The sequence below is a fragment of the Chionomys nivalis genome, chromosome 6 (assembly GCF_950005125.1).
Source record: "Chionomys nivalis chromosome 6, mChiNiv1.1, whole genome shotgun sequence".
NCBI lineage: Eukaryota > Metazoa > Chordata > Mammalia > Rodentia > Cricetidae > Chionomys > Chionomys nivalis.
In genome coordinates this window covers 22,148,979-22,163,161 of record NC_080091.1, presented here as the reverse complement: position 1 = coordinate 22,163,161, position 14,183 = coordinate 22,148,979, and the positions used below count along the sequence as shown (strand labels likewise).

At 40.7% G+C, this 14,183-nt stretch overlaps 1 protein-coding gene across 4 annotated transcripts in view; it reads left to right on the top strand.

Annotated features, from left to right (window-relative positions):
- The first annotated feature begins 409 nt into the window (after positions 1 to 409).
- Vps54 (VPS54 subunit of GARP complex) overlaps positions 410 to 14,183 on the top strand; it is an 82,810-nt gene continuing 69,036 nt past the window's right edge. For 3 of the 4 annotated variants that reach the window (XM_057771245.1, XM_057771244.1, XM_057771246.1), the window contains exons 1-2: positions 410 to 871; positions 12,815 to 12,970. In XM_057771245.1, the coding sequence (XP_057627228.1) occupies positions 12,835 to 12,970 (136 nt within the window). In that variant the 5' untranslated portion in view covers positions 410 to 871; positions 12,815 to 12,834. Of the gene's footprint in view, positions 872 to 12,814; positions 12,971 to 14,183 lie in introns of those variants that run through there. The other variant, XM_057771247.1, reaches the window with a different exon arrangement.

The window sequence follows — 14,183 nt, the reverse complement described above, 5'->3', positions numbered from 1 at the left end:
CCATGTTTGTTTACCACGAGGGGCTGAGGAGTAGGGAGAGGCCTGAGCTTGTGCTCTAATAGGTGTGGGTGGCTGGGAGTCAGTTGGTCCGAGCGGGTGGGGGGTGAGGGGTCCGCGCCCGCCCACCCGCCCGCCCGCCGGGGAAGGCGGAAGGCAACGCTCGGCTTCTCCGGGCAGCCTGGGCCGGGGGAGCAGCGCGAGGGGCAGCGCGGTTCGGAGAGGACGAGCAGACGAGGCGCGGGGCAGCCGCGCGGGGTCGTCCCCGCTCAGGGAACGCCGGCTCCACGGCGGCCGCGCCAGGTCCCCTCGGAGCCGCGCGCCGCTCCGCCTCCCCCTCCCCGGTCCGGCCGCGGCCCTCCCGCCCCGGCGGAGCCGCGGTGGATTGTGGGCTGGGGGCTGCGGCGGCCTGGCGGCGGCCTGCTGCGCGCTCTCCGAGGACCCAGCCGCGCCGGGCCGGTGGCGTGAGGCGGGCGGCGGCGGCGGCGCGGGGAGCTGAGGCGCCGGGGGCGGTGGTCGCGGCGCGGCGGCGGCGGCGGCTCCCCTGGAGGCCGGGGATGTGGGAGAGGCGGCGGCGGCAGCAGCGGCGGAGGCGGCGCTGCGGACCCGGGGGAAACTGCTGGCTGACAGGACACCCGGGCGAGACGTGAGGGGCCCGCCGCGGCCGCTCTGCCCCCGAGCGGCGCTGGGCTCGAGAGGGCGGCCCTGTGCTCCCGGGCCCGCTGGCCAGCAGGCGCGGGGCGGAGGCGGGAACCGGGCTCGGGCCCGGCGCGCAGGGCGGCGGCGGCCGCGGAGCAGCAGTCTCGGCGCGACGTGGAGGGATGGAGGCGGCGGTGCACTAGGCCTCGTCTGGGGCTGCCGCCCGGGACCGCAGGTAGGTGCGGGATGCGGGCTCCGCGGCCACCCTCTCCCGACCCGGGGCCGGGAGGGCCGAGCTCCCTCACCCCCTCCGTGCCCTCGGGGTCCGGGGCCGGGCGAGTTTGGGCGCCCGACACCCCGCCGGGACTCCCGTTCCCCCCCGCCGCCAGCACTTCCTTCTCGGCGCTCCCCGGGATCTGGGCCGGCAGCTGTGCCCCGCTGCTGCAGGTGCGGCTCTCGTCCCCTCGCCCCTCGCCCGGATCCCGGATCGGGAACTCGCACCGCTCCTCCGAGTTCAAACTTTCCCTCTCCTTCCAGCCGGGCCCTCTGCCCCCTTTGGAGCCTTCTCGAATAAAAACAAAACCCTCTGGAGAACACTAACCCGCAGAACTAGGTGTTTTGCAGTTTGACACTGTAGTTTAAATAGTTTAATTCTTTCTTTATTTTTTTTATTCTTCCAGTTTTGCTTCCTACTGTCTGCATGGATACAAAGGGGGGCCCTCCCTGTCCTTCGTGGGTTGTTTGGGAACTTTTGCCTGATCATAATAATTAGCCATTTGGCTTGTCCATGTATAGTATAGGGTGATATTTTTAGAATTTTGGCCTATCAGAATTGTGAAGTGTTTTTAAAAATTCCTCTTTTAAGCCAGCTTTAGTTTTTGGTCTCTATAGAGATTTTCTTTTACTTTCGAAGAATTAAATTGGAGTGTTTCTGTTCTTTAATTGGGCCCATTTCTGGTTTCTTAAACTCAGGCCAGTCGTAACAATAAGTGTTCACTGGGCAGGTGATAATCACGATAGATCATTTGTAGTGTATGGAAACATAAGCGATAACTTAAGCTGTGGATTTTGATGGCCATTCAGTTTTCTAAGTGGGGAGCTCTAATTGGAAAGGTACCTTGATTTCCTGGTAGAGTGGAACAGATGGGGTGATGTGTTACAGTGAGTTGGGTTTCCTAGAAGTGGCTGTTGATGCTTTACACTGATCGTCATTAAGTACAATTGATCAACGTGTACCTGATAGTTGTGGCCGAGGCAGCAGAGGCTTACAATTTTATTGTGAATTGGCCCGTTTTAAACTGTGTTCTGGCAACCTGAGAGCTTTTAAAGTAACAGTCTGTTCACAGTAAAACTGTAAACACTGCCGGTGGTTTCTTGTCAATACCCGTATAATTTGTACTTGTATTGTTACTACGGGATTTGGCTTTCAAAAATGGTTTTCATTGTTTTCAAATTTATAACTGGCAAAATTATCTAAAGTTTACTAGGAAAAGAGGATTAAGTGTGCATATGTTTATGTTCTGGAAAAGTTAAATTTTATTTATGAAGAATTTTTATTAAATCAGATCTTATATAACCCATGAGAGGACAATTTGTGGAACCTATTCTTAATCATACTGCTTTTCCTGTCAGTAAGGTTGGCTATAACTTTTTTCCTACTCTTTTTAAAAACAGCTTTATGGAGTTAACCTACTGTTCCATTCATCCATTTTAATCCAGTGTATTGGTTTTACTTATTTCTTCAAGTGTGCTGAAGGTGTAATCCAGGGCCTTGTGAATGACAGGGAAGGAGCTCCACCACAGGCTACTTTCCATACAGGGTTGAGTATATTTACTGTGTGATCACCACCATTCTGTGAGCTTTGAACACCATCTCCTTAACCCTTTCATACCTGTTAACAGTTACTCCTCATGTTCCCACAAACCCCCACCTGCTTCCAGGCAGCCACTAATCTACTTTTTATCACAACATTTGCTTAACATGTGACTTTCACATAAATGATGTGAAATAATAGCTTTTAAAAAATTATTTTAAAATCAATATACATTCTTTTTTAAATTTGGGTCACGTAGTAAGCAACTGCTCTCTAGAATAAAAAAAATCGTAAAAAAATCATAGACTGCCGGGCGATGGTGGCGCACGCCTTTAATCCCAGCACTTGGGAGGCAGAGGCAGGTGGATCTCTGTGAGTTTGAGACCAGCCTGGTCTACAGAGCTAGTTCCAGGACAGGCTCCAAAGCCACAGAGAAACCCTGTCTCAAAAAACAAAAAACAAAAAAACAAGAAACAAACGAACAAAAAATGATAGACCATTTGGTTGTGTCCATGTGAGATTTGGAGAAAGAAGAGAAAAAGTGTGAATGGCTTTGGTGATCGTGAGTTAATTTGGTGAGCTGGGAGCCAGTGAGAAGTTGGAAAGATTTTTGCTACTGAATACTGGAGTGTCAAGTTGGTGGAGACCTTGAAGGCCTCTGTTGGCTTACTTCCTGCTTGTCTCAACAGCAGAGACCAGAGGAAGAAATCTGAAGGGAAGAAACTTGAATCTCTGGGATACTTGGCTGGGAACTATGATGTACTTCTATAAAGTGATGAAATGGGCTGGGGTGAGCTGGCTACTGCACTTGCTTAGATTCTTGTGTGTGTATTTGACCTTATGCTATCAGAACTGGTCAAGAACGGGACATTCCTCCAACGTTAGGACAAGTGCTGACTGAGCTTATCTACATAGACATTGTAAAAACTTTGAAGATGCTTTAAAGCTCATCAAATCTGTTATTGTGAAAAGTTATTTTAAAATCAATTCACATTTACAGTATTTTTTGTTTTTTAAATTTGGATCATGGAGCAAGCAGCTGATCCCCAGAATAAAACAGAATATTGTAAACAACTGATAGATTGTGTCGGTGTAAGATTTGGAGAAGAAAAAAGTATGAACGGCTTTGGTGACCTTAAGAGTTAATTTGGTGAGCTGGGGGTCAGTGAGAAGTTGGATTAGTGCTTACATTGATAATGTTTTTAAAAATCCAAAATGTAGAAACAGTTTAAAACATTGTAATTAACAAGGCTGTTTGGAGGCTTACTTTTTAAAGTTTCCAAGTCCTAACGTCTAAAGCAGTAACTCTCCAAGCATGGTTCTGTTCTGCACAGAACTTTTGGAAGTATCTGGAGATGATTTTGATCATCACAATAGCAGCTAAGGAAGGATGTTAATAAGTGTTATATAATGCATAGGACACTCCTTTATCCTGTACCCTGCATCCCGCCAGAAAAGACTAGTGAATCAAAGTATCAGTAGTATTGTTTAAACCTATGATCTGCATGACTCTGGTAAGGACTTGATCTATTGCTATGTAGTCTCATTGGCTATTGTTTGGTGGGTGAGGGAAGTGCCTAAGTCATCTAGCAACTCTCTTTAGCCTGGTCGCAGTTGAAGGCAAAGCAAAAGGAAAGAATTTGATATAATGTAGATATTTTTGAGTCTGTTTAGTTTTCAAATCTGAAAAAAAAATCCTTTTTGGGGGCTGGAGAGATGACTTAGTTTTTAATAAGCTAAATTGATGATAAAAGATATAAGTTCGTTTTTGTTATTTACTATCCATAAGACTTTAGAGAGATTATTAAATGTTTCTGAGTTTCAGTTTTCTCATCTCGAAAATGGTGAGTGTGATTGATAATTTTCTGTATTACACAATTATTGTCAATGTAAGTGGGTTTATGTGTAGTAAGATGGTATGTCTGGAGAGCCAAATAGTTAAGTTGGGAGAGCATTAGCTTGAAGATGCTTTGTCAGTTCTAACATACTCTGGAAGAGTTGTTTCAGAAGAACAAATTAGAAAGGGGTATATAGAATTTATCAAACCCAATATAGAGGTAGCAAGGTAGGGAATTGTAGGCAGACTTTTCTGTCCCACCAGCCAGTTCTAAATAACCACATGGAGACTTCTTGTTAATTATAAGAGCTTGGCCAATAGTTTAGACTTGTTTTTAGCTAACTCCTATAACTTAAATTAACCCATTTCTATTCATCTCTGTGCTGCCCGAGGCTTGTTAACCTCATCTATACTGTCCCATCTTTCTCTGTGTCTCATGGTGTCTCCTCTGACTCCACCCTTCTCCCCAGCATTCTCTCTGCCATGAAAATCCTGCCTAGTCATTGGCCAATCAGCTTTTTATTAGCAGTGAAAGCCATGTATCTTCACAGTGCACAAGATTATTCCACAGCAGCAAACAGTGAGTGACAGCTCCTAGAGAGAAGAGAAATACGAATGTGTCTGTCCCTGCTTGCCTGTCTTCCTTTCTCCCTCCCTCAGAAGAACTGCTTAATACATCAGCATAACTGAAGTTCCTTATCTAGAGACCAACTTCAGTGGCATCTAATGTTAGCTTATTGCAAGATTTCTATGTGTGTGTGTGTGTGTTTTTTCCTGGTCTTTTTCTCTAATATTCCCTGTGCTGTAGTCATTGGTCTTTCTAAAAGGTAAATCTGATCATTTTGTCTCTTAGATTATTTTTAACTTTCTTTTATAGTTAAGATGAAGTTCACATTTCTTATTTATAGCCTCAAAGACACTCTACAATCCCCACACTCCCAAGTATGTAATTTTCCAGGACATTTTGAATTACTTGTGGTACCTGGCAGTAGACTCTTTTTCTTTCAAATCTTTTGCACGTCATGTTTGCCATTTCTAGAACTGCTCCATGTCACTCCTTCTCCTCATTGGTCTGACTCCGTTCTTACCCTTCAGTTCTTGGTGAGCTGGCATTGACTTTACTTTTTTACAAAGTTTTTATGTGTATGGGTGTTTTGTCTGTTTTGTACCATGCGTGTGTCTGTACCCTTAGAGACCAGAAGAAGGTTTTGGATATGGGACTAGAGTTACAGACAGTTGTGAGCTGCCAGCTGGCTGCTGAGAACTGAAGAGCAGCCAGTGCACTTTACCACTGCGCCATCTCTCCAGCCCCTTGGCTTTTACTTTTTATTATTTTAAGACATAGCCATGTGTGCTGATCCATGCCCATGCTCCAGGTGTTAGAGAGACCGAGGCAGGCAGATTCTAAGTTCTAGGTCAGCTTATGTTAAAAATGTTCATGGCTAACTTAGACTACTTAGTGAGACTGTCTCAGAAAGCCCCCTTTCCCCGCCCCCAGGGAAGACATAAATGATGGTAGAGTAAATTTATTTTTTAACTGAGGCACTGTGAGGCATAGAAACAAGCATGGAATTTAGATCAGAAAGTCTGAGTTCAAATCCTATAGTCATAATTACCTAAATATTTTTGAAACCAAGTTACTTCTGAACCTATTGCGTTTACCATATAATGAAAATCATAATTTATTTATGAGATTGTTTTGAAGATCAGCAAAATAATCTGAATGGAGGCAACCAATTATGAGCTACATAATGGTTAGTAAAATACTGATGACGATGTAATTTTTTTACTTTTATATCGCTTCCTTTCATGACATCTTTGTTTTGTTCATTAATAATGCATACCTCACTTCCTTTTGGATGCGAGACTTCAGAAAACCCTTAGAACTCACGGGAGTGAAGCAATCTAGTTTTTGTCTAAGCTGATCTCTTTCCTAACTTCCCAAGATAAAAACATTTGACACAGGAGAAGGATGTGAAGCAACTCCCTCTTCTAGGTCACTCTGCTGGGTCATGGCCTAGTTCTGTCTTGATCTCAAGTTGGGACATAAGCCTAAAGTACCTCCTAATCCCTGGGTTTGTTGAGTTACTTATTCTCTCTCCTGCCTTTTCCAGGTTTATCATTGTTCTCCAGGACTCGCCCTCTTCTTTTTATGGGCGTGCAATGAGAACCTTTTTTCTGTGATGTGGCTGCTTTTCTGTTTCTTGTCTCCATAGCCCCCTCTCACTCCAAGTCTCAAGATTAGAACTAAACAAGGAAATGGAAGTCCATGTTGTTAAAGTGTAAATGTTTGAATGGGGAAGTATGAATGTTAATCTTTTTGTTATTTAAAACGAAGATGTATATAATACTAGTAATAGTAGTTGCAGTTATTTTTTCTTCCATGTTCCAATTATTGTGTCATGAGCTTACAAAAGATCCTAAACCTTACAACATTCCTATGTGTTATTTCTTTTTATAAATGAGGACACTGAAATGTCTGGTGATAAGAAAGCTATCAGATGTCACACAGCTAGTAAATGACAAACGTCTAAGTCTGTGTGGTCAGTCTTCTCAAGCAGTGTATTATGTTTCAAGAAAGAGAGCTGGAATCGAGTTTTAGAAAATCAAGTGCTATTATATAAATAAATATGTTACGGCCTTAAGTTTTATATTGTGCTTGAATGTATATGAACCCATGGAGCCATTGTTAATGGCTCATGGAACCTTACCTAATTTCCCACAGTTTTCATTTACTTGTTCTAGTGAACATTCATAAAGATTTTACATTTCTTAGACTTAGTGCTAGGTGCAGTATAGGACAGTAAACAAGGCAAATGTAAGTTTTATGGTAGAGTGAGGAAAGCAGGGAACAAAATAAATTAGTCCCCTGTCACATGAAAAAGTACTCTAAAATTAAAGTACCAAAGGAATGAAGAGCTGGGATGATATGTTTCGAGACGGGACAGTTGTCAGGGAAGATCTGTCACCCACTAAGAAGAGTAAAATCACTGTGAATGTTTTGTTTTGTCTCCAGTACATTACACATAGTCACAGAATGTTTTTACATAAGACAGATTTGCTAGATGTTCTTTTTTTATGATACCACAAGTGAGGTTTTTGAAGTAGTAGCTGAACCTTCTTTTGGAGACAGGGTCTTGCTCTGTAGCCCAGCCTGGCCTCAAACTTGTAGTTCTCCTCAGCTTCCTAAATGCTGTAATTCATCTGGATTTGAACAGTGTTTTTATTTTATTTTGAACTTTTTTTTTTCTTTTTTAACTTCCTAATCTGTTCCAACTCAGTCTTTGCAGTCCGACTTTCACTCCTGTTGTTGACTTGATACTGCTTTCTGGTATGACTTGTGATTTCCTGATTTTTCTAATCTCAAGGCTTCTGTTTTTCTGATATTCATGATTAGTTTACTGGTGCACTTTGGTCTGATAGTTTTTTCTTGCTTTTTTCCCCACCTTTAAAGAATGACACTCTCTCTCTCTCTTTCTCTCTCTCTCTCTCTCTCTCTCTCTCTGTGTGTGTGTGTGTGTGTGTGTGTGTGTTTGCATGTAAAAATTGTGCATGGGGATATTTGTGCCTGTCTGCATGAGAGTCTGTGTGTGTCATGTGCCCACAGATGGTCTTGGATACCCTGGACTTGGAGTTATAGGTGTATCTCTGATTTTGAGGCCAGCATATTCTACGGAGCTAGTTCCAGAATAGCCAGGGCGTTTGTCATGAGAAGTAACAATGGTATCTTTCACTGACTCTGATGGAGTAAACTTGAATGAGTGGTTGAGTGGATTAGGAAGTCATTTTATCTTGTTTTGACTAAAGGAATTCTAATAGACCTATTTTTTTTTTGTGTGTGAGAAGGAAAAATGTATCACATTTGCTTATGGTATGTGACTGACAGTAGTATTTAGCAAAGCAGATAATTTAGCAATGTCCTTTGTTTCTTTGTGTATTTTTCTTGTGTGAGTTGTGTGTGTACACATAAAATGATATATGCACGGCATACATATGTATGTATATGTGTTTGTGTGTGCATGTGTGCATATTCATGTGGAAGCCAGAGGGAACAGTCTTGGGTGTTGTTCCTCAGGTACCATGAGCCTTTGAGAATTTGCGGTGGTGTCTCTCACTGGTCTGGAACTCGCCAAGTAGGCTAGGCTGATGGCTAGAGAGCCCAAGGTTTTCCCTGTCTTTATCACTCTGCACTGGGATTACAAGTGCACACTCCCATGCCCGTCTGTTTTCTTAATGCAGGTTTTCAGGATCAAACTCAAAAAGTCTTCAGGTTTGCAAGGCAAGCACTTTACTGACTGAGCTCTATGCTCATAGTCCCTGCAGAGGACTGTGTTATTAATATATATTGTTAATTGGTTAGTTATACTATAGCTAATTAACCATTTCCTTCTAAATTCAGAGTTTGTTTGCACTTTTTTACTTTTAAAAATGCTAGGATTATAATTGAATTTACACTACTAGAGACTGAACCCAAGGTCTCCATGCATGGCAGTCAAGTGCTGTACCACTTAATCATGTCCCCGTGTGCTGGCTAATTTTCTGTAGGCTGTACACAAGCTAAGATCATCTGGGAAAAGGAAACCTCAATTTATAAAATACCTTTATCAGATTGGCCGGCAGGCAAGCCTGTGGATCATTTTCTTGATTACTGATTAGTGTGGGAGGGCTCACCCCACTGGATCATCCTGGGTTGTACAAGAAAGCAGCCTGATCAAGTCACGGGGAACAAGCCAGTAAGCAGCATTCCTCTAGAACCAGTTCCTGCCTCAGGTTCCTCAATGATGTACTATGGTTGAGATGTGTGAGCTAAATAAATCCTTTCCTCCCCAAGTTGCTTTTGATCACAGTCTTTCACAGCAGTAGAAAGCAAACCAGAACACCTCCATCTTTTTCTTTTTCTTTTTGGACAGGGTTTGGTCTTGAACTCACTCTGTAGGATAGCCCCAAGAGTGAGGGGCAGGAGAGAGGGGCTAAGGAAGTGTATAGCTCAAAGAAATAGTGGGGTTATAAGGGAATGGGAAGCCCATGAGCTGGAGACATTTAGGGTACGGGCAGGGTGAGAAGAGCCAGGATGTCAGGATGCCAGCATGGACTGTGACGTGTGTAACAGGTACTTGTAATACTGAGGGAGCCTGGAGGCCAGCATGCCCTTTGGTTTGCTGACAGGTCACAGATAGCCATGTGTTCTGAATTTCTTTTGGACCTGACATCTGGTAGCTGAGATTATAGGCCAATGTTGAAATTATTTTTAAGCACGTTTTCAAATTGTATATATTTGTTTTTTTTCCTTGGGGTATGTAATCCTGAAATGAACCTTGAGCCTTTTAGGAGAGAAAGAAGAGAAGATGGTGTGAGTGTTTTAGAAGAGGCAGCTTGCACGGTGTTCCAAAGGACAACTGGGCCACTCTTTCTGGAAGAGTTTATTCACAGGAAATAAGGAGTGAGAATATACAAAAAGGAAGACAAGTCAATATTAGATTGTCAAAGTCTTGAGTACCACTTAATGAAATTTGAGATTTGCTTGGGCAGTAATAATTTTTAAAAGTTTTTGAGATGAAGTATAATACGATGAAAACTTACTCGATTAATCCTAAAACTCTGCGCATAGTCATTTAGACTGGGAACAGAGAGACCATTTAGTGTCTGTAGACTGCCAGGACAGGAGCTTCAGATTGCGCAGTAAGGTATCACCTGTGATGAGTAGGAGAAAGACATTAGTGTTTGCCTCATAGAGATGGAGGATGAATTAGAACAAAGTGTAATGGCACATACATGTGAACATGGTTTAGTGAAGCCCATATTTTGTATGCTCACATAAGTTGTTTATAGCTGTATTTTATCTGCTCTAGTAAGATGTTTTGTGTAGCCGGGCAGTGGTGGCACACACCTTTAATCCCAGCACTCGGGAGGCAGAGGCAGGCGGATCTCTGAGAGTTCGAGACCAGCCTGGTCTACAATAGCTAGTTCCAGGACAGGCTCCAAAACTACAGAGAAACCCTGTCTCGAAAAACAAACAAACAAACAAACAAACAAAAAAGCCGGGCGGTGGTGGCGCACGCCTTTAATCCCAGCACTCGGGAGGCAGAGGCAGGCGGATCTCTGGGAGTTCGAGGCCAGCCTGGTCTACAGAGCTAGTTCCGGGTCGGGCACCAAAGCTACAGAGAAACCCTGTCTCGAAAAACCAAAAAAAAAAAAAAAAAAAAAAGAAAGAAAGAAAGAAAGAAAGAAAGAAAAGAAGAAGAAAAGAAAGATGTTTTGTGTAGATTCAAAATAGTAGGCAAGAGAAATAAAATGAACTTTCTGTTAGCTTATGTATAATAAAAAATTATATGGATAATTTAGAGTTGACTATAAATATTTTTGTAATACCTGTGCTTTCTCAAGGCAGTAACTACTACAATGTAGAAGGAACTAGTCTTTATATGCTATCTAAGTAATGTTCATAATGAATTGCAGCTGTCTCCTCATTCATCAGTTAGGGAATTCCAATTTCTATATGTGGTAAAATTCTTCTGCCATATAAACTTTGAAACCTTTTGATAGGTTTTTTTCATATTTGAAGTTATACAATAATGCCTTCATGAGGTAGATTACAAACTGAGTAGTTTTTTTTCCCCTGGATACTTACATTTTGTACTAATTAATATTTTACAAATATGTAGTTTCCTTCTCTCAAACTTTTTCCTTGAAAATTGTAAATCATATGAAAGAACAAAAGAATATGCAATACTCAATATATTTTACTTATTTTGTTTTCAAATTGTTGTCAGATTTGTTTTATTCAAATTTTTGCTCAATAATTTAAAAGTAAATTACAGATAGTGAAATAAATATATTACTTTAAATATTTCTTTATTCTATTCTAATGTTAAGCGTAAAGACATTTCTGATATTTTCAATACAACTAATACAATGATTTCAAAATACCATCTAATGTCCAATCCATATTAAAAGTTCCAAGGACAATTTAAAGCCACTTTATTCAAACAGAATTCAGTCAAGTATAACTGCTTTTAGTTGTTGCCTCTTTATTTACTCTAGAATGACTTGTTAGACTTGTAAGTAAGCAGACCAGTTTTCCTATATAATTTCTTATGTTTTTGATTTGATTGTTTCCCCCTTATGAGGTTTACACATTACTCACCTGTTCCCGGTTTTCTTATAAACTGAAAGCTAGGTCTTTAGTAGCTGGACTGTAGCCACACCGCTAGAGACGGTATATTTCCTTATCAGTGTCTTCTTCCCTCCCTTCTCCCTCTATTCCTCCCTCTCTTCTGCTTCATATATAGACCAGGCTGGCCAGGAAGTCACAAGATCTGCCTGCTTCTGCCTCCCGAGTGCTGAGATTAAAAGCATGTGTCCCAACGCAGGGTGTTAAGTGGTTGAGTGCTGAAATAGATATTCTGGTAACCCTTAGAAATACAATTTTTAGCAAACTGGAAGCAAGTCTGCATGGATGAGCTATTTGCTGTGGCTCATAGTTTTGTATTTCTGTTTCTTATTTACAGCTCTTTAAAAAAGAGATTTATTTTATGTGCATGAGTGTTTTGCCTTCATGTATGTCTGTGTACTATGTGCAGTACCTGTAGAGGCCAGAAGAGGGTGTTGGGTCTTCTGGAATTGGAGTCACAGATAAGCTGCCATGTGGCTACTGGGAAATGAACCCAGGTCCTTTGCAAGTGCAGCCAGAACTCATAACCACAGAGCCATCTCTCCAGTCCCTATTTTCAATTCTTTTCCATTTGCTAGGTTTCCACCTTGTTTTTTAATTTGTTATAGCACATAATTTTGGGGGCCTTGTTAAATTTATCTCAAATATAGGACAACTTTAGTTAGATAATCTCTAAACATTTCAGAATAAAACAATCAAGTAGTACTTGTTATTTGACCCTGAGTTGCAATATTGTTTCATTTATAGTATTTCCTAATGCTTTTATGTTAATTACTGCATTTGTTATATAATATGAATATTATATAATTATAATAGCTAACCTGTGAACACTAATATTGAGATTGCATTAAACTTTACATGTATATATGCCCATAATTTTTCAGATCTATTTGAGATGTGGTCTTTTTCATCTATTTTATAGATGAGAAAAGGTACACACAGGTTAAAGAATTTCATATGGTTTTCCTCTTGGTGACTGAAGACAAGATCCAAACCCAGCAAAATGGATTTAAAACTTATACATTCTAGCCATTTTGGTAGTATGTCATTATTGTAGTCTTGTTGAATGAATGGCATATCTCATCTTTAATATTTTGGTTACAGATTATTAAATATTTGTACTTTTAATAAAAAATTAAGTAAGAATGCTCATTTTTGTTTCCAAACAAGGAAAAGTTTCTTAGAAAATTAAGTGTTCTGAACAACTTACTTAATTAGCCACAGATATTCAAATGTTTATACTTGGAGGGCTTTTGAAAAAAATGCTCCTTGTTTTGAAAGACTACTTGTGATGTGTATTATATCTATAGATAGATTTTGTTTGTATTGTTAATTATGATTTGTGTCTTATTTTAGTCGAGTGGTGGTTTTATGCAATGGCTTCAAGCCACAGATCTTCTCCAGTGCCTCAAGGAAGCAGCAGTGATGTTTTCTTTAAGAAAGAGGTAGATCCAGCAAAACACATTCGACCTGTGCAGTCACTGCCAGATGTGTGTCCTAAGGAACCCACAGGTAATTTTTCTAATGATTTGTGTTATCATTCAAAGTGTAGTCATGTTTCATATACTTAACCTTAAATTTTATAATGCTAAACCCAAACTATATAGTAGATTGGAAAATTAGAATATAATTTTTCACTCATTCCCATTAAAGGAGTTAGCTGGAAAATTATTGAAAATTGAGATGCAGATTGAAAGCTATTTAGTTAAAATGTAGTATAACCATTATTTGATTTTATTATTATTATTTGTAGGTCTCATTATTTGCAGATTCTGGATTTAAAAAATCCTTATTCCCTACAGTGTTTTCAGTGTTTTTTTTTTTTTTTTTTTTTTTTTTGGTTTTTCGAGACAGGGTTTCTCTGTGGTTTTGGAGCCTGTCCTGGAACTAGCTCTTGTAGACCAGGCCCTACAGTGTTTTAAACCCCAATATTAAATATTTGTTGTACTTTGGTGGTATTTGTAGATGTGTGCAGAGCAGTAAAAAGAACTGAGTTGCCTAACACAGGTGTTCCAGCTGTGAGTGCTTAAAGTTCTTGTTTCTGCTCCTGGCATCAAATACTCTTTATGCAGCCTGCTTCATGTCAGTGCATTTTGCTTTTTTGTTGGAGCTGTTGCTGTTTAAAATGACCTGTACATAGTACCGAGCTGCTGTCTAGTGTGACTAAACACTGTGCTTTACGGAGAAAACATGTAGAAAGCTTCGTGCAAGCACTGCTTATAATGTTGACAGTCATGAAATCTGTATTATAATGACTGGTGGATAGGAAATAATGTCTTTACACAGAAACAAAAGCAGATAGGTGTATATATTTACCGACTGATGAGAATGTTATGACCCTAGGAACAGTAATTTACTGTTTGCTAGTTAGGTGTTCACAGAATTTTATATAACAGATCTGTAAATAATGAGAATTATTGTATATTGTGTTTTCCTTTATGATTAACACTTTAGTCCCATTGTGTCACGTAATTAAAAGCCGAACAAAGGGCATTTAAATGATGAATGCCTGCCATAATATAATAGGAAAAAAAGTATATCTTTAAAATAAAAGCTGAGGTATTTTTAGTTTTGGAAAAAAGAGAAATTGTAACTAAAGAAATTAATTAATGAAAGAATTTTGCTTATATGCTCCCATTTGGGAGTTTGTAACCCTCAAATTCTACATATCTTTTATCTTATGCTTCGTATTCCTTTGATAATTGATGCTGGATGATGAGGGTTA